Source organism: Xenopus laevis, chromosome 8S, assembly GCF_017654675.1.
Source record: "Xenopus laevis strain J_2021 chromosome 8S, Xenopus_laevis_v10.1, whole genome shotgun sequence".
In the NCBI taxonomy this organism is placed as follows: domain Eukaryota; kingdom Metazoa; phylum Chordata; class Amphibia; order Anura; family Pipidae; genus Xenopus; species Xenopus laevis.
The window spans coordinates 87,779,033-87,806,814 of NC_054386.1; the positions used below are offsets into that span (position 1 = coordinate 87,779,033).

General features: G+C 40.1%; 2 protein-coding genes across 4 annotated transcripts in view; one reads left to right on the forward strand and one right to left on the reverse strand.

The window, feature by feature from the left end:
- LOC108700312 overlaps positions 1-27,782 on the reverse strand; it is a 782,191-nt gene that overhangs the window by 194,760 nt on the left and 559,649 nt on the right. The gene's annotated exons all lie outside the window — the stretch shown is intronic.
- npas3.S (neuronal PAS domain protein 3 S homeolog) overlaps positions 8,301-27,782 on the forward strand; it is a 334,397-nt gene continuing 314,915 nt past the window's right edge. For all 3 annotated transcript variants that reach the window (XM_018233393.2, XM_041575379.1, XM_041575378.1), the window contains exon 1: positions 8,301-8,732. In XM_018233393.2, the coding sequence (XP_018088882.2) occupies positions 8,584-8,732 (149 nt within the window). In that variant the 5' untranslated portion in view covers positions 8,301-8,583. The remainder of the gene's footprint in view (positions 8,733-27,782) is intronic.

Consider the following 27,782-nt stretch of genomic DNA (forward strand, 5'->3'; position numbering starts at 1 on the left):
ACACACACACACACACACACAGCAATTGGTCAGTTAAAACGTCTCCCTCTGCAGCTGTCAAGGGATTAACGCCAGGAATTTCTTTGTCAACCTGGAATGGGAGCTTGATACAAAGTTGGATTACAACAGGATCAAAACCACTGACGGAGTGCACAACGATGCCAAGTGCCCTGTATCACAAAAAATAACTTTAACCCCTGGGTGTAAACACTGGATTCAGACTACCACATTGGCTTAATTTGTCTATGGGACTCTACCCAAAAAGTGTTCTTTTCTAAGCAACCCCTGTATATATATATATGTGAACAGAAAGGGATACAATAAAGACACAGCAATGTGCCTACAGGGGAATATGTTTGTCCCTTCTATTAGTGTAAGGTCAACATTATCAGGTAAAAAAGTAGGACAATGATCCTACTTTTAAAATATGAATTAAATGTACATCTTATATTTATACCTCGATCTGATTGCTTTCAGAACGCTTTTAGCAGAAATCAGTTATTTGGCTGGTTTTGCCATACTGTTTGAGGACACAGAATCAGGAGTGCAATGAGCCAGACAAATATTGCTATATAAAGCAATTACATTTACAAATAACTTGATCATTTTGATTGGATGTTTAGTGGAGAGTACATACACACTGACACTTAGGGGCAAATTTACTAAGGTTTGAATGGTAAATTTGAATTCGAACAATTCGACTGGTCTCCACCTAAAACCTGCCAAGTTCATGTAGAAGTCAATGGCAGATGTCCCTTGAACTATTTGAAGATGTTAATAGTAGTGATGAGCCAAGTTTTGCTCAAAAAAATAATGCCCCATAGATTCCGATGAGAGGAAAAAAATGTTGCACGTCAAAAAAAAATTTGACACGCGTTTTTTTTTTTCAGACGAAAACTTGATTTGAATTTGATTTCCGTTTTCGGGTCGGGACTATTCGAATGAATTTAAATTTTTTCATAAATAACAAAAAATAACAAAAAAATGGAAAGTAATTGAAAAAAGTCTTTATTTCTTGGGATCTGAAAACAGTTGACTGCAAAAAAAAGTGTTTGGAAGGTGAACAACTACCTCAGCTGAATAGGGCGGCTAATTGATCAAAGTAGAATATTTAATGGAACAATGATTCTAAAATGTAATTATTTTAAGAGATTATGTTTAAATCTGTCTGTGTGATTATGTGCTTTGATGGTACTTAAATGAAAACGACAGCCCCCAAAATGCTAAAAATTATGTTTTATATATTTAAACTTACTGTACCAGTCCACATGTTTAGTAAAAATATAACAATAATGACCCAGACATTAAAAAAGATGGACACAGCATCTCCCCATTATTAGGCCATGGTTGGAGTGTCAGTGGCACTGCACATGCTCAGTGTGTTGCTGTTATGACGCTAAACTTAGGTGCCGCAGGATATAATCAAAACATTATGGAAAGTGAGGCTACATCTGTTATCGGAGCTGATGTCTCAGGGCTGATTAATAAGAAGCCTGGTATCATGAATGATATATTGTATATATACTGTATATTAAGGGGTTGGCCCTGGGTAAGTGACAGCAGCCCAGAGCATGTGCAGTTTATCAGCAGAAAAGAATGGGAGCTACCGGGGACATCTAATAAGCACAGATGTTTGTTACTAAAGGGCTGTGGTGGCCATGGGCTGTAAAAGTCCAAAACTCTATAGTGTAGCTTATTATTCTAGTTTATTATTTTGTTAAGCTGATGTTGTATGAATCTTCATGTGCTGCTTATCAGCAGGTCACTTTTGCTTGTGACATGAATAGCAATATGGAATATTTATTCCAGTAAATCCCTTAAAGCACTACATGTAAAACATGAAATGCAATATCATATTATATAAGAGGTATATGTATTTCTAGCCCTATAAAAAACGGTACATTAATATCCGCTGCTCACACTGCAGCTCTGTGCCTTGTCTGTGCTCCAGAGTACATACCGTAACTGATTCCTAATGCAGAATATCTCAGTGAATCTTTTGCACGTTACATACTGACCTCCGGACCCTGAATAATGACTTACCCTGCCTGTCATATCATATAAGGGCCCATTACAGATGCCTGGAGTTCAGCCGATTCAAGCATTAGGGAAGTACTGTTTATCTAATAAATATAATGGTTTTCAGAGGCACGAGGAGAAGGAAAAGTGATCTGTATGTTTATATTAGGAGAAAAGTCTGACAAATAGGGAAGCAATGGTTGGACGGCAGTGAATTAAAAGGAATTCCAGTAACCCAGATGGAGAACCGAAAGCTGCAGAACATATTAAACATTTTTAATCTAATGGGATCTGTTATCCAGAATGCTCAGGACCTAAGATTTTCCGGATAACTGATATTTCCGTAATTTGGATGTTCACACCTTAAAGAAGAACTAAAGCTTAACCAAAGGAGTAGGTAGAAATGTTGTACATTATATTTTGTGCTTCTGTACCAGCCCAAGGCAACCACAGCCCTTTAGCAGTAAAGATCTGTGTCTCCAAAGATGCCCCAGTAGTTCCTCATCTTCTTTTCTGCTGATTCACTGCACATGCTCTGTGCTGCTGTCACTTACTGAGCTTAGGGACCCACTCACAATATACCGTACACATAATAGAAATGTCACAATATGAGGCTGATTAGTAATTAATACAGATAATTACTACATGGCAGCACAGAAACCAGTGCAATTAGCATCAGAATTTAATAATCAGCCCTGTAGCATCATCTTATATTACAGACCAAACTCATTTTCAGCTGGATAATTAGTGATGAGCCCTAAGCTTAGCTTCTCAACAGCTGCTCAGAGCCCACTCAGCATGTGAGTGTCACAGACACTTTCCAAGATGGTGACCCCCTGTGACAAGTTTGAAGTCCTGGATCATTGCTGCTATTGACAAGCTGAAACTCTATCCTAGTGCAATAAGGTCATTATATAAAATGTGGCATTTTCAGCCATATTAATCTTTAGGGTTTAGTTCTCAACTAGAAAATCATGTAAACATTAAATAAACCCAATAGTCTGGTTTTGCCTCTAATAAGGATTCATTATATCTTAGTTTGGATCAAGTCCAGTTTTATTATTACAGAGAAAAAGGAAATAATTTTTAAAAATGTGGATTATTGGGATAAAATGGAGTCTATGGGAGACAGTCATTCTGTAATTCAGAGCTTTCTGGATAACAGGTTTCCGGATAATGTATCCCATACCTGTAATACCCTCTTTTAGCCTTCATATTCTTCCCTGTGCTGGGTTATCTGCAAGATTCTGGTGATCAAGTGTTCAAGGAACCCCAAGGAAGACTCACAGTTCTGGTATGGCTTTGAGGTTCTGGTGAGTATTTGCAAGAATTGGAGAATGGCTGAAACAGCCAGAAGAATTGCATCATGGAAATTGCATCTGGGAAATGACTGCATGACTGCAAGAATCTGGTGAATGGCTGTTAGGGTCTGGGAAGGGGTTGTTAGGGTCTGTGGAGTGACATATTGAGATATTACAAACAAATTATCTAGGAGAGATTTGTCTATGGTACCTAAATTAAATTGCAGGATCAGTTCTGTGACCCAAAGCTGATTATGAACCAATTACAGGTATGGAACCTGCTATTCAGAATGCTCGGGACCTGGGTTTTTCTGGATAACGTATCTTTCCGTAATTTGGATCTTCATACCTTAAGTCTACTAGAAAATCATGTAAACATTAAATCAACCCAATAGGCTGGTTTTGCTTCCAATAAGGATTGATTGTATTTTAGTTTGGATCAAGTATAAGCTACTGTCTTATTATTACAGAGAAAAAGGAAATCATTTTTTAAGATTTAGATTATTTAATTATAACGGAGTCTATGGGACACAGCCTTTCTGCATAACGGGTTTCTGGATAACGGATCCCATACCTCTACATGCCTTGTTTTTAATTGACATCTTTATTAGTAGATAGACATTTTACACGATAAAATAAATTATGGAGACCCTCCCTAAACAACCCAGAAGTTAAGAATCCCTGCACTTGGGGAAATCAGCCAGTTAGAGAGTCTGAAATCCCCCAGTCATAAAGGATAATAGGCAATAGAGATGTAGAGATTCCCAGTAACTAAAGGGCGAATTAAAAGAATGAACAAGGATGACTAGAGAGGGATCATCACAACTCAGAGGGGTGACATGAAATATGTGAGTGGTGGTGGGGGGGAATCCACATACTTTCTCTTTCTCCATTGTCCTAGCGGCAGTGGGTTTAGGCCACACACCCCTTTCCCCCAATAGCCCATTCATAGCCTGATTACTTTTATTTTATCTGCTTTCCGGGCCTGAGGATACACAGCCACTTCCTTACAAAGAAGTATGCACAGCTGGTGCCCTGGATGTCTGGGGAAGGCACTTTATGTGGCATTTTGCACTGGGGATCCTGGGTTAATCCGAGATACAGCGTTTACACTGAGAAGAGAAAAGACATACAGTAGCTTGTGTATAAAAATAATCTTTTGTAGGCAATTGTATCTCTATTTATATAGAGAACATATTTTATGTTGTGCTTTGTAGAAAGAGCAGAGCATATACAGTTCATGTGCAAGTACCTAAAATACAATGCAGCATAGCATATACGTACATTACGGGGCCCATTTACTAACAATCAGATTTCGTTTTTTCCACGAATCAACAAATTTGTGGTTTTCCTATATTTCTAAACAGCTCTAATTTTGAGCTTTATTAAAGAAGGAAAGACATATCCCGTTTTGTGGTGCCCCCAAGTGATTGCACTGGCTTATCTGACACCCCGGGCTGGTGCTGTTATCAGCAGAAAACGGCACAGTATTCCAGCGAGCACCACAGAGTGATTCACTTCCGGCTTCTTCTTTCTTCGCATGGGGTGTGCATAGGGCCGGCCATTAGAAATCACGGGCCCCATGCAACAAAATTTCCAGAAAAAAAAAAAATCCGCCCCCAAGCCCATCCTCAGGTCCCGCCCACTCTACATCACAGTTAAAAGACCACACAGACAGTAACCTCCCCACACACAAGTTATAAAAAGCTATTGGTGACCAGGGCCCCCCTATAAGTTAAAAAAAACATTGGCGCCAGGGCCCCCTTACAAGTTAAAAAAATTGGGGCCCCAAAGAATATTTTTTAAAAAAACATTGGCGCCAGGGCCCCCTTTACAAGTTAAAAAAATTGGGGCCCCAAAGAATATTTTTTAAAAAAACATTGGCGGCAGGGGCCTTTAGAGTTTTAAAATAATACATTGGTGGCCAGGGGATTTAAAAAAAAAAACAACACACAAACATTGGTGTTCAGTAGAATTGAACTCGTGGCTTCAGGACTTCAACTTCGCCTCGGCTGTTTTCATGACTTTGGGTCTTTTCGCCGCTTCGGGACTTTGGCTTCGGCTATTTTGTGGCTTCGGGTCTTTTTGCCACTTCGGGACTTCGGCTTTTCGGCACTTCCGCATTTGAGACTTCGGCTTTTTGGCACTTCCACATTCAGGACTTCAGAAGAAGGTGGCACGGCTTCGGATAATCACTTGGGGTGCCTAACATTTGGCAACCCCAAGTGGGATAAGACTTTCCTCCTCCATTAAGTGTAAAAACCACAAAAACCTCTAAAGCAAAGCTTTGCCAAGTAAAAGTTGTTGAGATGCTATAGAAGTCAGTGGGATATGAGCTCATCCTATTGGATAGCTTTAAACCAATTTGGACTTTTAGACGTCTTTTTTTGTTTTTGCTAGTATTTGTCTGAAAAGCTCAAATCTTTAGTGGTCTTCTAAGTATACGTATATTTCAGTGCATCATTCAGTGCTTGTTTTCCTTTGTACTTTATAGTCAGATCATTTCATATATTCCATGGTTTTAACATTTGTGAGTTTAGTCGTGTTTTCAAAAAAATGCGACCACTAATAAATAAGCCTCCACGTATTGCACAGTCCCTGCAAACGTAACTAATTGTGTTTATACAGTGAACATATATAAAAGGTTGTGTACAGGGCAGAGTGCATGCAATGCATATGCAGTGCCAGTGGAAGAGTAAATGTGCAATCACCATGCAAACAATGGAACATGCAGGTTACTTGTATACAATACAAATACATTTAGTTCAATGGGGACATTCAGTAGAGCAAGCATTTAATGTGTAAACAAGTCTTGTTTGCAGGTGCCGTGTTTAATACAACAGTGTCTGTTGCATACCTGTGTGATATAATCTGTGCACATATATGAATACTGTGTGTACTACACCAGAGCTTCCCTTCCAGGCCTGGACAGTGGATTCTAGCTAATGCCAGAGTGGATGAATGTATTCCCAAGGATTAATCTTTACAAGCAAGATATGATGCATCCCTACCTGTGCTGGGACAGGCTTGTCGGCACACTAGGCAACCCAACCCCCCCAAGCATGCACAAATGAGTGTACAAACAAGGGCACACACTATACTTTGTGGGGAGCCCAACAGCACTGGTCAGTGAGGGGACATGGGCCTGGAGTACATGTAGGCAACAGAGAAGGTACTTGCCTGCTGCCCCCAAGCTTTGCACCCTAGGCACAAGCCTCTTTTGCCTACTCCTAGTTCCAGCTCTGATCCCTACTATTTATTGGGCTGTGTGTGTACTTGAAATGCCAGGGCCTGTTTGATTCCTAGTCTGTACCCGTTCTCTTCCCAAACTGCTGGGGATCCAAAGTAAAGGGGGACTGGGGGGTCAGCCTGAAGGCCAGTTGAAATTTTAGGGTTGACAAAGATTTACTCCTCTAGTTGTTCTTGCAACTATCATTTCACCGACACCTGATGTGACATATACACACATCTGCCCCTCCACCAAATGTTGTAAGTCATAAATGGGTTGGCTGGGACCCAAAAAGTCTGAAAACAACTTCTTTACCCAACCCCAGGCACGAGTACAGCTTGTGATGTGTCTGGGTGCCCAGGCAGCTGCAAGTTTATACAGTTCATTTATCTACACAGAGCAGGGACCAGGTATTCTCTGTCTCTCTCTTTCCAGTGAGTAGGAGCACACAGCCATAAGAATATATACAATGCCTGGGTGCCAGTCTTTAAAGAATCTGGATATCCCCACCGATGACGGCACACCAAGGATGATTCCACATAGACATTTAGATCAATTAAAGTGCAGGTTTATTTAAAGATCAACGTTTCAATTTTTTACTGGAATCTTCGTCATATATATAAATTGTGTGCACAGTATAAAATGAATTGTGCATACAGAGTACATTGTACATACAGCATACGGATTTGCAAGCAAGATAAGATCTCCAAAGTGCAAAAAGACCATTGTGTGTGTACAATAGAGTGTAGGGAAATTTTGTGTATCAGTAGTGCGAGTGCAGGAGAGAGTGCAGAAGAGGGTGCAGGAGAGAGTGCAGTAGAGAGTGCAGTTGAGAATGCAGTAAGTAGAGAGTGCAGTAGAGAGTGCAGTAAGTAGAGAGTGCAGGAGAGAGTGCAGTAAGTAGAGAGTGCAGTAGACAGTGCAGTAAGTAGAAAGTGCTGGAGAGAGTGCAGTAAGTAGAGAGTGCAGTAAATAGAGAATGCAGTAAGTAGAGAGTGCAGGAAAGAATGCAGTAAGTAGAGAGTGCAGTAAGTAGAGAGTGCAGCAGAGAGTGCAGTAAGTAGAGAGTGCAGCAGAGAGTGCAGTAAGTAGAGAGTGCAGTAAATAGAGAATGCAGTAAGTAGAGAGTGCAGTAAGTAGGGAGTGCAGCAGAGAGTGCAGTAAGTAGAGAGTGCAGTAAGTAGAGAGTGCAGTAAGTAGAGAGTGCAGTAAGTAGAAAGTGCTGGAGAGAGTGCAGTAAGTAGAGAGTGCAGTAAGTAGAGAGTGCAGTAAGTAGAGAGTGCAGCAGAGAGTGCAGTAAGTAGAGAGTGCAGCAGAGAGTGCAGTAAGTAGAGAGTGCAGTAAATAGAGAATTCAGTAAGTAGAGAGTGCAGGAAAGAATGCAGTAAGTAGAGAGTGCAGTAAGTAGAGAGTGCAGTAAGTAGAGATTGCAGTAGAGAGTGCAGTAAGTAGAGAGTGCTGCAGAGAGTGCAGTAAGTAGAGAGTGCAGTAGAGAGTGCAGTTAGTAGAGAGTGCAGTAGAGAGTGCAGTAAGGAGAAAGTGCAGTAGAGAGTGCAGTATTGAGTGCAGTAAGTAGAGAGTGCAGTAGAGAGTGCAGAAGAGAGTGCAGTGAGTAGAGAGTGCAGTAGAGAGTCCAGTAAGTAGAGAATGCAGGAGAGAGTGCAGTAAGTAGAGAGTACGATTGAGAGTGCAGTAAGTAGAGAGTGCAATAAGTAGAAAGTGCAGTAGAGAGTGCAGTAGACAGTGCAGTAAGTAGATAGTGCAGTAAGAAGAGAGTGAACTTGACAGTGTGTGGCTACGGCTTTCACTACAGTAGTCCGTGGCTGTCACTAGTTGCAGGCTCAGTAGTAGCAGCAGCTGCTCACTAGGAGGATGGTGTGAGTGCAGCAGCCCCTCTCTCTCCCTCTCTTTCTGTCTCTCCTCCTCTGTCTGTCTCCCTCCCTCTCTCCTCGGTTCTCTGTGCCGGATGATGTGCGGGGCTCCCCGGGCAGGGGATTTGATCTGCCCGGGCACGGGAACACAGCGGCCGGCGCGATGATCAGGATCTTCCCGGACTTCAGCGTGCAGGTGACTGCGGCTCCGGGGACTGGCGGGGTTCCTCCCGAGCCCGGGGCGATCAGGAGCGGTGGAGCCAACGGGAGTCACCAGCATAATGTGCCCGGGGTCGGCTCCTACCAACAGCGGTGAGTGTGCGGGTCCTGAGAGGGGGTCGGGGGGCTGCGAGCGTTCTAGGAAAACGCGTGGGGTGTAGGGGATCCAGTCTGGACTCAGGGAATGGCTTTATAGAAGAACGTCCTATAGGCGCTATGTAGAGCCCGCCGGGGCCACCCCTACTTGTATGAGATTGTATGAGCCCTCGGCTCTCTCATATGTTTGTCTGTTTGTTTGTTTGATTGTGTGTTTGTTTGTGTTTGTGTGTTTGTGTGCTGCCCGTGGCTTTGTGTTGTTATTAGTAAGTGATAAAAGGCTGGAAGAGAAAGGCGGGACCCCTAATAGGGTGGCATTGTGTTTGCTGGGACTTACTAGTTCTCTATACAGTGACAAGTGCCGTCAACTTCCATAACCGACTGCTTTGCCCGTATAGTTTGTGGGCATGATGGGCACAGCCTCCTGGCTCCTTTAATTAACAGCCATTATGCCAAGGGAAAGATGTGTGCATTGGGCATTGTATTGCTGTATTGGCCTTGTAGGCAACTACTTGGGGTACAGGGCACAGCTGCAGTTTATGTGAATGAATCCCAGTGTGGGGAGAAGGAGGGACAATATTCTGGGGTGAAAAGTTTAGTTTGGGTAGAGAAGCACCTACGGTGGGCACACTGCTCTTTCCATGTCTCAATGTAGTGCCAGCTTAATAAGGACATCGACAGTCACCTTGGGACACTCCTAGTTGGTGTGACATTAGCACCGCAAGCTTCTAACCAACAGGTCCTTTGGCAAAACCAGCATGACAGGCACTTGGATGTGGTGAATGCGGGGGGAGCTGAAATGAGGGTGTATGTAGAAATGTGCTATATATCCAGACCATTCCAGCAGGGGGACCTGGCTAGCAGAATAAGCGGCATATATTGTATAGGGTGATATACCCTGTATTAGTGTGTGTGTTCTATTCGTATATGTAGAAGTGGAATGGATATTCTGTTGCAACCCTATGCCATAAGCAGGCTCAAAGGATGACTATAGATTGGTCTTAATCTGTAGCAACAGGGGGCCCATTGTGACGTTACCAAAGATATCTACGCTTATTGCAGTGGTTTAGGGAAGATTTCATTTTTTAATTTCAAAAAGAATTGATACAAATAGGCTCAGGCCCCTGGGTGTTTTACAACCCACGCCCTAATGCCCACATATAGTAGAACAATTGATATCTTGGGGAGATGTTCTATCCATGGGAGAGTGAGTACCAGTTTGTTTAAGATATTGCCATTTGCAAGGGCTGATTCATAGAATGGATTCACTCTTATCTTGTTCAAAGGCAAAGACAGTTTGGAGCAACAGGTGACTGTGTTTTGCTTTGTGTTGGTGTATTATTAATACTTTTACGTGTCTACTTTAAATAGACTACAGATTGTCATTTTTAGCTTCTGTCCTGCTGCCAGTGTAGAAGTAGAAACCCCAATGTAGAACCAGAGCTTTACCCCCCTGTAACCTTCCCTGTATTCTACCCTACAGAACCAGGGGGTGTATATGCAGAGCTCTCATACCACAATACCCCCCTGTTTTTGGCAGTGAAGAAAGAAAGTTCCAGTGACACTCTCTTCTATCCTTCAGCCAGTGTAAGGGCAAAGCTCACGTCCTAGTTATCCTCGAGTTCTCCTGCCCTGCAACAAGGGTAGTACAAGAGTTTTCCTTGCAGTCAGTCTACTGCAGCCTGCAGAGCTAGAACATTCCTTCTATTCACTCTTGATTTCTTCTGTCCTGTATGTAGTGTTTATTATAAGCTGTGTAGCCAGTGGCACTCACTTTCTTCTCGCCCTGTAGCCATGCAATTGGAGCTTTCCTCCCAGTAACTCTCTTCTACCCGTAAGCCTGTGATGAACCCAAGTGATGCCCATGCTAACTCTCCCTTTTCCTCTGTCCTGCAGTTAGCATTGAATCATTGCTCTCCCTCTCTCCAGTACCCCCACCCTTTTCTTCTGACCTTGATTCAATGTAGAATTAACTGCCTGTTACAAGTAGCCTGACGCTTGCTTTCAGACATAGCATAATGAGAATTCTCCTCCCAGTATCTCCGTTACTCTCTGTTGCCCTGAAGACGGTGCTGCACCTGAAATCTCTGACGTGTTGCCTAGTGTAGAAAAATGACTTTCCTTTTAATCACCCGTCCTTGTTTCAGTCTCACAGCCTGTGTATAGCAAGGTTACTTCCCACAGTAACAGTGCAGCTGAACCAAAGTCTCCCATCTCTCCATCTCTCTCTCTCATAACTAGCGACTCTCTCTTGTACCAGGGCCCTCTCTCCTATGTCAGCTTATGCTTTCCTGTGCTGGAGTCAGTGGCACAGAACTCTTTTTCTCAGCTTTTCCCTCTCTCTGTTGCACTAAATTGCTGCTTTTAAATATTTCTGAATCAAATCCCCACACCTTCCCTTTCTATGTAGCAAAAGAACCTATTCTTCCCCAATAAACCCTTGTTGTAAGACCAGTTACTTGTCGTCCCTGCCAAACCAGATTTCTCTAAACTGTACAAATTTTAGGTCTTCTCCAATAAAAAAAACTCTTGCCATTGAGCCAGTGTCCTTTCCTTCTCAGTTCAGATGCCTTGAGTTACTCTCATGACACTATAGGACCAAAGGCTTGCTTTTAGTTACATCAGTATTTCCGATGACCTGCAGTCAGTGTGGAAGAATCTGTAGAGTTGTCTCTGATGTGATCCTGTTTTGTGCCCAGATAATAGCAAGAGGTTTCCACCGAGTAACTTTCTGCAGCCCATCTGCCTATATAGAGACAGAGTAGCCTCCCCATTGCCTCTCCATTGCACCTGGAGAACATAGTAGAGCATAGAACTGCTACTATGTCTGTGTGGCTCTCCCTTATTCCGTCCCTTCACCAAGTGATGAGAATAGAGGTCCTTCTCCCATTAACTCACCCTTTTCTCTACAACCGGCATGGAATTCCCCTCTTATTCCCTACCCTGCAACCTATGCAGAAGCTGCTCTCTCTTTACACTCTACAGTCAGTGTACAACCTAGGGTCTTCCTATAACTGTCTCCACCCAAGTCAAACCCTGCAGCCAGTGTTTAACTAGAGCTGTCCGCTGTCTCCACTCATGCCTTGCAACCAGCATACCAGAACTCTCCCAGTAACTGTCCCTGCTCATGCCTTTTGGTCAGTCACCAGGGCTGTCATTAGTAACTGTCTCGACTCATGCCCTGCTGCCGGTGTTAAACCAGAGCTCTCTGCCCAGTAACATTTATTCTTTTGCACTGCAGTGTAAAGCCAGGGCTGTCTTGCCAGTAACTCCCTCTGCCCCTGACTGTTACTTAGAATTGAGTTGTATTTCTGCTTCTAGTACATTTTCTTCATCTGTATTAACATTGCTCTTTCCCAGTCTCATATCCTCTGTAGAACATTATCTCTTTTACCGAGTATGCACCGTAGATCCACAGCACCAGACTTTCAGGATCACTTGGAATCCAGTGCAAACTTACACTCTCACAAGACTCCTACCTGATCTTGTTATGCAGAGTCTATTTTAGGTGTTAGATATAGACATTTATTAATAGAAGTAAAAGGTTAAATATATAGACAGGTGATGGATAAACTGGTAGACAGATATGTGGTAGTTGCATCTAATGTAATTCTACCGAGGAGTGAACATTCAGGTGCATGTGATACAGGCGTTCTATTTATATTCAATTTTAAGTGTATTATCATCACATTCGGTGTATCTGTCTGCCCTCGTTACACATCAGTACGAGTGCCTGTAACTGTCTGTCTGTGTTACTCGGTGTCACTCCACCCATCTATCTGGATGTCTCTGTGACATTGCTGGAATTTGTTAGGAAGTCACTTTTCCCCCTGCAAATTTGCCCCATCCACACTGCCAAATGTCTGCAGTCTGTGGCCTCAGATTATAAGGTTACACTTGTGTAAACCATATATAAAGTTTACTGGGAGCCCTTTAAAAATGAAAAAAAATAAAATAAAATATTCAAATGTAGCATTTTTAAAGCAGCCGACAGACAGACTCTCGGTGATCAAAGCTCTGTACCAGTGCCTATCTCAGTAACCAGCAGGTGTGTATCTATTTAAAGACTTACGGGGGATATAGGTAATGTCATTCATGAGTCGTGTCTTTTATTAACTTAATAATGATGCACACAAATGCAGATGTGGATTATATATACTGTTTTGTACAATTTCTTATTCGTTATGTGTCGCATTGACTGAGTCATATTGCTGTATCACAATACATAAGGTCGTTAGTATTGAATATAATGCATGCATATTTCTACACTTATACTGGATGTTTGCTATACATTTAGCTCATTCAGGTCTCTGTTTCTTTGTATCTCATCCAAATTGAACAGCAAAAAGGGTCCGCACTCTCAGGTCTTAAAAATGTAAAAATGTTTTATTGTAAATGCCAGACTCATGGACTGTTATATATATATATATATATATATATATATATATATATATATATATATATATATATATATATATATATATATATATATATATATATATATTGAAGTTGTGGACAGCACTCCGTCTAGAAACAATACCTAGGTGCACGGTAAGAAAGCATATATGTATATAAAAAGAAAGACCAGCAACACCAGGATTTTGCCAAATTTGAAAAAGTTTCTTTGTATCTCATCCAAATTGAACAGCAAAAAGGGTCCGCACTCTCAGGTCTTAAAAATGTAAAAATGTTTTATTGTAAATGCCAGACTCATGGACTGTTATATATATATATATATATATATATATATATATATATTGTATAGATGTATTTAGCTTGACATGTAAAATATAAAGGTATAAAACTCTTCAGAGACTTTCTTAATTAATATGATCATTTATTAAGAAACATTGTTATGGTTCTAGAAGAACCTTAATGGACATAGAGGGCCTATCTAGTTGTTCCTTACTAAATAAGGATTTTTATGTCCTGTAATGCAATAGGTTTATTATTTACACGCGATGGGGAACTTTTACACGCACATATACATTGTTACCCCTTACACGCGCCTCAGTATACACGTTTGTAAATAGCAGAAGAAGGTAATTAAGATATCTGCTTTAGGAAAAACTCTTGTAGGCTGCAAGTAGGAAATCTCCCCCAGACCAAGTTATACATGTATAAATTGTGCTCTGCTCCTATAAACCGTGTCTGTACATTTCTATTATAGTCTTTCTATGAGATTCCTAGTTGTTGCCCTATTATGAGCAATTTCGGAGGCATTGCAAGTATCTCTCCATCCCAATCTGCGCCTGTGATTGAAGCTCTAATGCTTTGCAAGCCGTGTCCTTCAGAGGTGGATGAGAATTGGAAATCAGCAGGGGTTAATCATATTCCTCTCTCTGCCCGCACCTTGTTTATCAGAACATATGGAAATCACCTGTCACTCCCCAAAGTGTTAGGGATCAGTCACAGGATTGGGAATAGCAGGGGGGAGAGCAGAGGTCAGAGAGGAAAAGCAATGAGACATTGATTTCAGTGCAAGGCTTACAATCTAACACAGTAATAGACGTATTCAGCCACAGCTTTTCACCACACCAGATATTACAGCTCAACACAACTGGTCGACATTTCAGCCTAGATTAAGAAAAAATTCTGTATATATATATATATATATATATATATATATATATATATATATATTTTCATTGCATGATAAAAGCGCGTCATGCTGCATTACTTTACAAGCGCTTAGTCGAAGAAAACAGCGATTCATGTTTAAACATTTGGTACCCAGCACAAAAATTTTCTTGCAAGTTGAATCGATACTATTTCTAGCCATTTCCTATTATTTAAAAAAAAATCCTGCCTATTTTGTTTTCCCTCAGAACAAAGATAAATGCTCATTTTCACGCAGCTGGTATCATACACTGTGCCACTGATGCTTGTGTTAGAGCAGGACTCATCTATTTCAAGCTCTTCTGCTTGCAAAAAAAAGATTGAACTAATATCCAAAGATTCCTGTAGATTAAAAGCATTTTAAATTATTTTTTTGCTGCCAGTCATATCCGCATTTAAGATAGGAGCTAATTTTTCTACTTAAATGCTCAGTTTCCAACCGGCAGTCTCTTTCATACATCATAGCACATTCTTTTAAGTAACAATAAAATTGATGTTCAGTATACTGCTCAAAACTGCTGTCATGTTGCCTCTGTGTGTGCAGTAATATTAAGAGGAAAAAGATCAATAGAATTTATATATGTACATATATGTATATATATATATATATATATATATATATATATATATCAATTATCTTCAGACCAGCACTCCCTTTAAAAACTTGATTGTTTATTATTGCATGGTATCAAATACCCGACGTTTCGATCCTCATTAGGACCTTTTTCAAGGATGAAAAAGGTCCTAATGAGGACCGAAACGTCGGGCATTTGATATCATGCAATAATAACAATCAAGTTTTTAAAGGGAGTGCTGGTCTGAAGATAATTGATGTATACAAGATTACCGTGCAGCCCTCTGTTTGCAGTTTTGTCTTGGAGTGCGGATACTCATTTGAAAGCATATATATATATATATATATATATATATATATATATATATAATTTATTTAGCAATAATAATTTTTTAACCACTATTTTTGAAGGTAGCAACCTTCTTAATTGTGATTGTTACTAATAAGACTCCAGGAAGAATATAATTGATAGCTCTGTGTACTTTTTATACAGGTATGGGGCCTGTTATCCAGAATGCTCTGGACCTGTGGTTTTCCGGATAACGGATTGTAATTTGGATCTTCATAGCTTAAGTCCACTAGAAAATGATGTAAACATTAAATAAACCCAATAGGCTGGTTTTGCTTCCAATAAGGATTAATTATATCTTAGTTGGGATCAAGTACAAGGTACTGTTTTATTATTACAGAGAAAAGGGAAATCATTTTGAAAATTTGGATTATTTGGATAAAATGGAGTCTATGGGCGACAGCCTTTCTGTAAATCGGAACTTTCTGGATAATGGGTTTCCAGATAACGGATCCTATACCTGTATTATATTATTACATAATATTATCTTGACTCTAGATAAGAACAGTTTGCCTTACACTTCTCCCCTTACTTACTGCAAGTGTTAAGAACTTGTAGGAACCCTGGCCTTAAATGACTGACCACCCCCTTACTGTGTCTTAGTGCAGGAATTCTTGATTCTTGGTCAGTTCTATGAATACATGAAGAAATAGATGTAAAGGTATGGTGCCAGACAAGGCATTTTAATAGATCATGGTGCCCTGTGTTTTTCTTATTATCTGACTTCACTTAATTTAGAACCACAGTATTCTGCAACTCCAGAGTAACACACATTGATAACACATTTGATAGTGATCCCATGTTCAGGAGTGCACTAAAGCCTTACAGTCTAAAAGACATGTCGTTTTTATAAGAAATGTCATTTATATAAGTGAGCAAGGCTTTTCTTTATTGCAAGCTATTTTTCAAGAGAGTCTGTTAGTCCACAAGGGAAAGATATTTTAGAGATAGAAGACGGCTGGAGGAAGAGGTCACACACTGGTGCTGAAGGTTGTCGGCATGAGGGAGAACCGTATGAATCATTGAAAACATAGTGCAAACATAGATCTGTCTATCAGAAGAAATTAATTTGAAACAGCTTCAGATAACAAAGAGTAAATTGCTAAATGGAAGGCAGACAAGATTTTAAGCAAGTCGAAGATATCTGTTAAAGGAATACCAAGGGATCTTTTATTGTATCTCCCATTGATCTAATTGATATAATTGATATAGTCTTTTTTATTTCATAAGTATTCTGGGAGATATGGATTATTGTAGTCTTTGACTTGCTGGGGTCAATGCCTTAGGCATCACTTGATTCTGTACTGCTGTTGGCCAAAGGGTTAAGTCTGTCTGCTCTCCCCCCCCCCCCCCACAACTCCAATAGTTCTTGAAGATTGGCTGGGATCTCTGTAGTTCTCAAATGAAGAAGGGTTAACTCAGTGGGTCAGTAAAAAGTGTGAGAGTGTATTATTGAGCAGGGTCAGCCCCATGAAATGGGAGGTGGAGGGACCGGTTGGTGTGCGCACACACCGTATATTTCATATATTATTCACGCCAGGATCAATGAATAGCTCTGTTTTTATCTGCAGCCAGAAAGATGCAAAGAATATCAATGCAATAGGTAATTATACTTATAAACCTAATATTTTTGAAACCATCAATTAAAATGCTTTATAGATCCCTGCAGACACCAGTTATTCAGCTTTGAAAACGAAAGGCATTGACCTCCTATTTCCTATTCAGTAAAATGTCTAAGGTCACATATGCAATAGTTGGAGGGGGTTGCGTATATAGATCTATATTTTATATATTTTTTTATGGAGAGGGACAAGCAGCTATAAAGAGAGATTCTATATTTAACTGTCAGTATTTGTGGATCATTTTTAGAGAAACTGTATTTCTGGTGCCCCTCATAAGCCTTGCTGTAAATGAGGAAAATTAGCAAATTTATTACAAAATAGACCCATTTTATTAACAATAGTTTGTCAAAGTAATACAAGGGGCAGCTTTACTAAAGTTGGAATGTTAAATTCAAATTAGAATTTTCAAAAAAAAAAATTTTTGGTCAAAATTCCCAAATTCAAATTTAAAACCACCAACTCGAGTTTAAATTTGAATGTGAGATTTATCACACCTCGACCCTGGAAACAGTTCTAATTCTACTATTTTCCACCTAAACCTGCGAGTTCATGTAGAAGTCAATGGCGGAGGTCCCTTTAACTATTTGAAAATTTTAATAGCAGTGATGAGCCAAATTTTTGCTATGTTTTGCTTCAAAAACAATGCCCATAGCCTCCAATGGGAGAAAAAAAAGTTGGGGTGTTTTTTTTTGGAAGAAAACTTGATTCGAATTTGGTTTGAATTCAATTTGATTTTTGGGGTTGGAGTACTCGATCGAATTTTAGACTTTTTTAGACATTTTTTCATAAATAAAATACCATTCGAATTGTGAACAAAATCTAATTTATGTTTAAAAAAATTTGACCTTTAATAAATAACCCTCCAAATATTGAGAATTTCTTTTTGGTCATAAGAACAGTAAAATGAGTTGGTGCATTTTTTTTTATTTGCAATATGGGTCCTGGGTTCGATCCCAGGCAGGGCATTGTCTGGAAGAAGTTTCATTGTTTCTGCATGGGTTTCCTCTGGGTACTCCAGTTTGAACTCATGTTCAAAAACATACAGGCATGTCATTCGCTCCTGATAAAATTGTCCTTAGTTGTGTGACACAGGGACCTTTGATTGTAAAGTCCACTAGGGCAGGGACATGGAGAGGATGTATAATCTCTGGAAAAGCTCTGTAGAATATGCACTACATAATAAATGAAGGATTATGATAGTAATTCCTGCCAGAAACTGGGATGTTTTCTCAAAATTAGGGGCACACGATCCATTAAAAGGACCAGTGACAAGGTGGATTCTGGGATGTGTAATTACAGTAGATGGAATTACAGGCAAGGGTTCTAAAATGAAGGGAGAAAACGGAATAGCTAAAGTATATAGGCAGATCCTGTGATCCACCAAATCAAAAAATGCTGGCTTTAGGGCATCCATAGTCTAAAGTCCATGGCAAACATAGTGGCTTTAGGTGAGAATCATGTGAATCTCATTTTTTCTAGTATTTTTATGTGATTTACTTAGGCAACAATGGGATTTGACCAATGGCAAAGCTTTTTTGACATGCAAAACATGGTACAGGAGTTTTATGGACAAATGAACGACATAGTAGGCTAAATGCATCATGTTCAGATATTAGAATGAATAAAATCCTAGGCAGGAATTGTACCATTTACATTCTCTGCAAACTAGAATTCTTTCTCACGATACAATTTCTTGATAGTGGAGCCCCTTTGCTATTGAAAGTGGCTATGCAAAGAATGTTTTTTAAGTTGGTGAATAACCATGGTTAATAAAAAGTGACAATATCCTGCTTATAGGATCCCAAATAGTTTTCTCTCTGTAATTGATAAAAACCTAGGGTTTTTTACTCAAAACATTTAAGGGCTTTATGGGCATTTAAATGTAATTAAGTTCTGTAGAATACAATGGTTTTTAGTATTTGACCATGGAAGAAAACAGGGGTCAAATATTATTTCACAGATTTGTAGCATTAAATTCTTTCTCAATAGGGCATTGTATATGGAATTGGCACTGTACTTCTATTGCCATGTGGTTTGGGATGTATAATATAGGCACTGTCATTTCATGTGTTTTGGGGTATTGCATATGAAACTGGAACTATATTTATTATGCAATATGCTCTGGATTCAAACTCTTATTCAATTTAATGTAATGTTGCTAGGGTAATTTGGACTGTAGTAACAAGACTGCTAAAACTGCAAACTGGAGAGCTGCTGAATAATAATCCAAACAACTCCAAAAACACAAACAATACAAAATAAAAACCTCAGAATATCACTCCCTTCAACATACTAAAAGTTAATTTAAAGGTAAACAACCCCTTTGATTAGCCTGTCCAAACACAAAGGGGCCAATTCACTTAGCTCGAGTGAAGGAATAGAGGAAAATAGAGGAAAAAAACTTCGAATTTCGAATGTTTTTTTTGGCTACTTCGACCATCGAATGGGCTACTTCGACCTTCGACTTCGAATTGAACGATTCGAACTAAAAATCGTTCGACTATTCCACCATACGATAGTCGTACTACTGTCTCTTTAAATAAAACTTCGACCCCCCTAGTTCAACACCTAAAACCTACCCAGGCCAATGTTAGCCTATGGGGAAGGTCCCCATAGGCTTTCCAAGGTTTTTCTGATCGAAGGATAATCCTTCTATTCGCTCGATTCAAAGGATTTAATCATTCGATCGAGCGATTATTCCTTTGATCGTTCGATCGAACGAATTGCGCTAAATCCTTCGACTTCGATATTCAATTCGGCAGTCGAATATCGAGGGTAAATTTGCCCCAAAATGTACTCTTGCGGTAGATACATTAAAACAGAAAATTAGGTCTGGTTAAATTTAAATATACAGTATAGTTTTTAAAGGGGTGGTTCACCTTTAAGTTGACTTTTAGTATGTTGTAGAAGGGCTAATTGTAAGCGACTTTTCATTTGGTCTTCATTTGTTCTTTTGTGTAGTTATTGAATTATTTGACTTCTTCTTTTCACTCTTTCCAGCTTTCAAATTGGGGGTCACTGACCCCATCTAAAAACAAATGTTCTGTTTCTTATTCATATCAGTGCTTGCTTGCTAGGGTAATTTGCACCCTAGCAACTATAATGCTGAAATTGCATACTGGAGAGTTGCTGAATAAAAAGCTGAATAACTCAAAATTCACAAATAATAAGAAATGAAAATGAATTGCAAACTATCTCAGAATATCACTCTCTACATCATACTAAGGGGCCGATTCACTAAGCTCGAGTGAAGGATTCGAATGCAAAATACTTCGAATTTCGAAGTATTTTTTGGGTACTTCGACCATCGAATGGGCTACTTCGACCTTCGACTACGACCTTCGACTTCGATTCGAACGTTTCGAACGAAAAATCGTTCGACTATTCGACCATTCGATAGTCGAAGTACTTTCCCTTTAAAAAAAACTTCGACCCCCTACTTCGGCAGATAAAACCTACCGAAGTCAATGTTAGCCTATGGGGAAGGTCCCCATAGGCTTGCTAAACTTTTTTTGATCGAAGGATTTTCCTTCGATAGTTGGATTAAAATCCTTCGAATCGTTCGATTCGAAGGATTTAATCGTTCGATCAAACGAAAAATCCTTCGATCGATCGAACGAACGTTTAGCGCTAAATCCTTCGACTTCGATATTCCAAGTCGAAGGATTTCAATTCGAGGGTCGAATTTCGAAGTATTTTTTACTTCGAAATTCGACCCTTAGTGAATCTGCCCCTAAAAGTTAATTTAAAGGTGAACAACCCCTTTAATTGTACAGTATGTGATTTTCGGCTTGTACGAGCCTTAAATCTGTCTCATAGCTTTTCCGTTTGTTTTTTTAATAACATTTGTTCTGTTCACACTGGCTATGTTTCCATCTCTCTCTCTAACTAAAGCAGTCCTATTGCAGTTTTGTGTAATAATGATAATTAATAATATGTCATTCTGGATGTACTTTTAAATTGAATTAAATTGCACCATGTTTGATCAAAATGATAATTATGCAGCCTCTTAAGGAGTAAAGCAGCACATATATATTTACAGAGTGCATGGCCCTTTAATAAACGGAATAGAAAAAAAACACTGCACACGTTATACATTGAATTACTTGCAAATAATTGAATCAGTGAGCTTGCCACCCTGTACAGCACAGAAAGGAGGCAGCGCAGCCTGTGTTTGCTTTCACAAAAGTCCCGAAATTCAATTATTCTGCAGGCAATGTACTTGTACTTCCATCGACTTTAGCAGCCAGCTGTCTAGCCCTTTCTCTGTCACAGAGGCCTGTAATACATTTCCAAGCGATCAGTTGTGGGACCCTCTAGCAGTAATAGGGTAAACCCTTTAATAGCTTTGCTATTTGCCGACGGAGAATCCACCATGAAGGCTTATTGTTGCCCCCCATCCAGGGCTTTGATAGGCAGGGTCCGGGTGTGGGGGGAGAGCGTCACAAACTATGATTGGAAGATGTAAAAGATTGTGTGATCAGTAATGGTTTATTGACATTCCCAAGCATTTCAGCCTCTGTTGTGAACTCACTTTATTAATGTATCTGTCAGAGCTATGCGCACAAACATATACAATCATTGGACGTTCATATAGGTTGCATATAGTGTCTGTGAGTGTGCTGATAGCTATATCTGTATGATTTTATATCAATTTGCCTTGCCTGCTGCTCTTCCCAGCTCTGTGATGTGTGTGCATGTGAGGGAGGGAGGAAGATAGAGCTACGTGCATGATAATATTCATTAGGCTTGCACCGGCTAAGGACGGATTCATTAAAAAACATCTTCCGGTATTATTTTCTTGTAATAGAAATACAAACTACAGGTATGGGACCTGTTATGCAGAATGCTCGGGACCTGGAGCTTTCTGGGATACTGGATCTTTCTGTAATTTGGGTCTTCATATCCTTAAAGGGATACTGTCATGGGAAAATTTTTTCAAAATGAATCAGTTAATAGTGCTGCTCCAGCAGAATATTGCACTGAAATCCATTTCTCAAAAGAGCAAACAGATTTTTTTATATTCAATTTTGAAATCTGACATGGGGCTAGACATATTGTCAATTTCCCAGCTGCCCCAAGTCATGTGACTTGTGCTCTGATAAACTTCAATCACTCTTTACTGCTGTACTGCAAGTTGGAGTGACATCACCCCTCTCCCTTTTCCCCCACAGCAGCCAAACAAAAGAACAATGGGAAGGTAACCAGATAGCAGCTCCCTAACACAAGATAACAGCTGCCTGGTAGATCTAAGAACAACACTCAATAGTAAAAACCCATGTCTCACTGAGACACATTCAGTTACATTGAGAAGGAAAAACAGCAGCCTGCCAGAAAGCATTTCTCTCCTAAAGTGCAGGCACAAGTCACATGACCAGGGGCACTGGGAAATTGACAAAATGTCTAGCCCCATGTCAGATTTCAAAACTGAATATAAAAAAATCTGTTTGCTCTTTTGAAAAATGGATTTCAGTGCAGAATTCTGCTGGAGCAGCACTATTAACTGATTCATTTTGAAAAAAATGTTTTTTCCCATGACAGTATTCCTTTAAGTCTACTAGAAAATCATGTAAACATTAAATAAACCAAATAGGCTGGTTCTGCTTCCAATAAGGATTAATTATATCTTAGTTGGGATCAAGTACAAGCTACTGTTTTATTATTACAGACAAAAAGGAAATCATTTAAAAAAAATTGAATTATTTGGATAAAGTAGAGGCCATTTCGTAATTCGTAGCTTTCTGAATAACGGGTTTTCGGATAACGGATCCCATACCTGTACAATAACAGTCATTTTTTTTGCACAGTATAGGACCCATGCTTCTTGTTCAGTGCATCCTGTTCTAGGGGGTACTTGTGGCTAACTTAGTTATATTGATTTTTTAGTGCATCTGTGAGTGTGTGTGTATAACGCATAAATGCACACAGTGAAATGAAATTAACCAGTGAACTGTATCCTTATATTACTGTCTCTCACTGATGTCACAGAAAGACACACATTACCTGGGCATTCCAGCACTGTTTACTGCCCTGTTTACTTCAACAAATACAGTATACACCCATGTTAAAGGGCTAGATTGTGCACACACCATCCCAGCTGAAGACTCTAAGCACGACAGCTCATTTACCATCACTGATATAAAGGACCGTATTATATATATATATATATATATATATATATATATATATATATATATAGTCCTCCATAAAGCCGGCACTCGCCGGCTTTATACATAGTTTCCAACGCCTGGGTGCAGTGTCAACAGTTTTAATCTGTAAATGCACAAAAAAGATCCGCACTCACAGGGCTTATGAACATTTTAGAAAATTTATTGCAAGAGTCTTAGGGGCCGATTCACTAAGGATCGAATATCGAGGGTTAATTAACCCTCGATATTCGACTAGGAATTAAAATCCTTCGACTTCGAATATCGAAGTCGAAGGATTTAGCGCAGATAGTTCAATCGAACGATCGAAGGATAATATCCTTCGATCAAAAAAAGTTAGGCAAGCCTATGGGGACCTTCCCCATAGGCTAACATTGACTTCGGTAGCTTTTAGATGGCGAACTAGGGGGTCGAAGTTTTTTTTAAAGAGACAGTACTTCGACTATCGAATGGTTGAATAGTCGAACGATTTTTACTTCGAATTCTTCGATTCGTAGTCGAAGGTCGAAGTAGCCCATTCGATGGTCGAAGTAGCCCAAAAAAAACTTCGAAATTCGAAGTCTTTTTACTTCTAATCCTTCACTTGAAGTTAGTGAATCGGCCCCTTAGACTCTTGCAATAAATTTTCTAAAATTTTCATAAGCCCTGTGAGTGCGGATCTTTTTTGTGCATTTATATATATATATATATCCATGACCTGTATAAAGACACTCGCTTCAGCCTTGTGTTTTTATATGGTCATTTAACTCCTAGGTGACTTATAAGTGTGTGTGTGTATATGGAGAACTTGTATCAGGTCCAGCTCCTTTGTTACTTTACCGACCTTTTTTATCCATGAGTCTCAAATGTAAAAAGAGTTGGGGAGCAACACAAGCATACAAAACGTTCCTGGTGGTACCAAATAAGGGCTGTGATTGGCTATTTGGTAGCCCCTGTGAGGACTGGCAGCCTACAGGAGACACCTGGGGGTAAATTTAAAGTTCCGCCACTAGAGTGAAATTCCACAGCTCACAATTCATTTCTATGGGATTTTGAAAGGCATATTTATCAATGGGTGAAAGTGAAAGTTCACCCTTTGATAAATACGCCTTTAAAAATCCCATAGAAATGAATGGAAAGTGGCGGAATTTCACTCTGGTGGCGGAACTTCACTATTAACTTCACTCTTTGATAAATATACCCCCTGGTTTCTACTCAACCAAAACTAACCTCCAAGCCAGGAATTTAAAAACAAGCACCTGCTTTGAGGCCACTGGGATCAACAGCTAAGGGGTTAGTGAGCAACATGTTGCACGTGAGCTACTGGTTGGTGATCACTGCTTTGAGACTATGGGGAAATAAAAAATACTTCGAAATTCGACCCTCGAATTGAAATCCTTCAATTTAGCGCTAAACGTTCGTTCGATCGATCGAAAGAACGATTCGAAGGATTTTAATCCAATGATCGAAGGAAAATCCTTCGATCAAAAAAAGTTTAGCAAGCCTATGGGGACCTTCCCCATAGGCTAACATTGACTTCGGTAGGTTTTATCTGCCGAAGTAGGGGGTCAAAGTTTTTTTTAAAGGGAAAGTACTTCGACTATCGAATGGTCGAATAGTCGAACGATTTTTCGTTCGAAACGTTCGAATCGAAGTCGAAGGTCGTAGTCGAAGGTCGAAGTAGCCCATTCGATGGTCGAAGTACCCAAAAAATACTTCGAAATTCGAAGTATTTTTCATTCGAATCCTTCACTCGAGCTTAGTGAATCGGCCCCTATGTGTGGTGCAATGCGCAGAGCACAGTGATCTCTGCACAAGAGAAGTCCTGTGCTTAATGTCTGCCTTAGCAAAGCGTGAAAGCGGGCCTTTTGAATGATGAACAGGTAAGAGGTGATGCTGATCACCCTGCCTGCTACTTTTTACACATTGTTGAGTGCAAGTTACCCAGGAGAAGAGTTCATTGCTTTGTACCTCTTTCCTGCACATAGCAGCTTGTCCAGGGTCGGACTGGGAGGGTCAGGGCCCACTGGGGCTGCCATTTCAGGGCCCCCTGAACCCCCCAAGGTCCCCCCCTCCCTGGTCAAAAACCCCCTCTACCGCCCCCTCCTCGCCGGCCCATACCTGCTTCAATGCCGTGATTTTTATGCAATTGGGTGGAGGTGGAGCCACGGAGGAGGTTCTGTGTAGCAGGTCTGAGCTGGTGCTGCATCACGTCACGCCAGGATGAGCCATGTTCAGGTGACGTGTGAGCAGATGCAGTACAGGCCAGAGCCGTCAGCATCCACTCCCGGGTCCGCTCCACCCACAATACAGTCTAGCTAGGCAGCCACGGATGTTTCAGGGTGTTATGTTGCTCCTGTAAGCACCGCACTTAGCAAGAGTAGAGTGATGTAGGCGGGTGGGCGAGTGGGCCCATTGGTACTGAGCAGCTGGGTCCTCTGGCACATAACACTAATCATGCAACTAGAGGGCCTAGGGCCCACCAATGCCAGGGCTCACCAGGCTTTTACCCGGTGCCCCGGTAGGCCAGTCCGACCCTGAGCTTGACCTTCATTCATGAATAATCAATTTAGTGACAGAACTAGTGTAGCAACTTCATAAATGCACCATATCCATGCCTTTTTTTTTTACATGTTATGTATTCATTTATATAGCTCATTTGATTAGGTCCAATCATCATGCCTCTTTCCACATGCACACAGTTCCTTGGAGTTCTGTCCCTTTGCATTGGGTAACAAAACAACGCAGTTGTGATTTCTGCTCTCTGTCTGTATGATTAACTACTTCTTCTGGGACAAGTGAAAAATGAAGACTTGGGATGTAATATTAGAAAGTAGTGTATACATAGCAGGTTTACTTTGAGAGAGTCAGCTCACGTACCTGTATACATCATATGTCAGTTCTGTTTTAATGTGCATTAATGAATGATTTTGACATGGAATACATTGACTGAGAATTGCTTTGTCATTCATTGTGCTTTCTTTCTTGACTCCTGGGGGCAAATTCACTAAGATGCGAAGTTGCGCCAGGCGCAACTTCGCCGCACTTCGCCAGGCGTAGTTTCGCCAGCGCTCCGCAAATTCACTAAAATCTGAAGTTGCGCTCAGGGGTAGCGTAAGGTTGCAAAGTTGCGCTAGCGTTGATTCGCTATGTAAAGCGAAGTTACCCTAGCGAAGGCTAATTTGCATACGGCGCCAAATTCAAATTTCAATGGAAGAATACGTATCAGCAGTATAAATGCCTAGAAAACCTTCAAATCATCAAATAAAAATTTTATTTTGCCCTACACATGTGCCCACTGTCTAGGTAAGTTGCCATGAGTCAGGAAATGTAGGGGGGAAGGAGGGGAGCCCCAAAAATTTTTTCGATCTTTTTCAGCCTATCACCCATAATGTAGAAAACACGCCAGCGTTTTTTGGGACTAAGAAAAAATTTAGACTTTTTTTGAAACAATCCCTATCTACTCTATTGCGCTTCGCCAGGTCTGAGGTGGCGAAGGAAGTCTAGCGTAAAAGGTAGCGTTCAGTACACTGCGCAAGTTAGTGAATTTGCGTAGTTACGTCGCTAGCGAAAATTCGCCAGGCGTAAGGTTGCGAAGTAACACTATCGAAACTACGCCAGCGTTCGTTAGTGAATTTGCGCAGTAACGAAAATGACAAACGCTAGCGAATTAACGCTAGCGTTCGGCGCTTAGTGAATTTGCCCCCTGTAGTTTGTGTCCTAAGCTTTTTTTCCCCTACACACTGATTGTTGGTGTTTAGTCTACATACTACTGTTCACAAGCAGTGTGGATACCTGTGTATTATATGTCATATTATGTGTAGCTGAAATAACTGCCTTTACCCTTCAAATGCATTACTGTAAAACTGCCTGTGTTGATCATCACAGGTCAATTGCCTTTTTACTTAAATCCCTTTGGATAGAACAAATATAATGCTACAAATGTTACAATATGTAATGCTACCTGCAATAAATAAAATGTGTTTTACTCAGAATATAGTCCCAGTTGTCATCCAATATTTTTCTCTACCAGTGAAAAAATATTGTCCGATTTAAAAACCTTGACTGATGCTCTCATTTAAAGGAATTCTTCATCACCTTTAGTATAAAATAGACATTGATATTTTAAGACAATTTGCAAATGTTTATAATTTTTTGTGTTTTTTTTAGTTATTTAACTTTTTTTCAGCAGAGGGGTCAGTGGCCCCCATTTCTAAGCAGAAGATATGTAGAAGAGAAGGGCACATCATTCATACTATAGAAATATCTTTTTGTGCTTCTTTCTTTGTTGCCTGGGGCACAGCATATCTGCAGTGTGCTGCCAATGAGATGCAAGATCCCTATAGGGTAATAATGTAATTAAAACAGCAATGTCTGTCTGTAGCAATGAATCAGATGTTTGTTTTGAAGCAGGTGATCAGTGACCTGCTGATACAGGACCTGGTACAAATGTTGTTACGTTTATTATATAATCTCCTTAATATGCATACCTTGGTAACAAAGGGAAAGACCACCCATTTCTTAGTAAAAAAAAAACAACCAAGAGATAGTTGTGTCGAGCCATTAATTACAGTTATCAGGTTAATTTCCCATAATTAATCAAAACAGCATGTTTGGGGGCTTATAGAAAAATATGTATCTGCCATGACAGATAAATGTCAGTTATGACTGAGGACTAGAGAAATGAGTTATAGCACTTCATGTATCACAGAATGTTGGCCTCAGGAGATGTTCCTC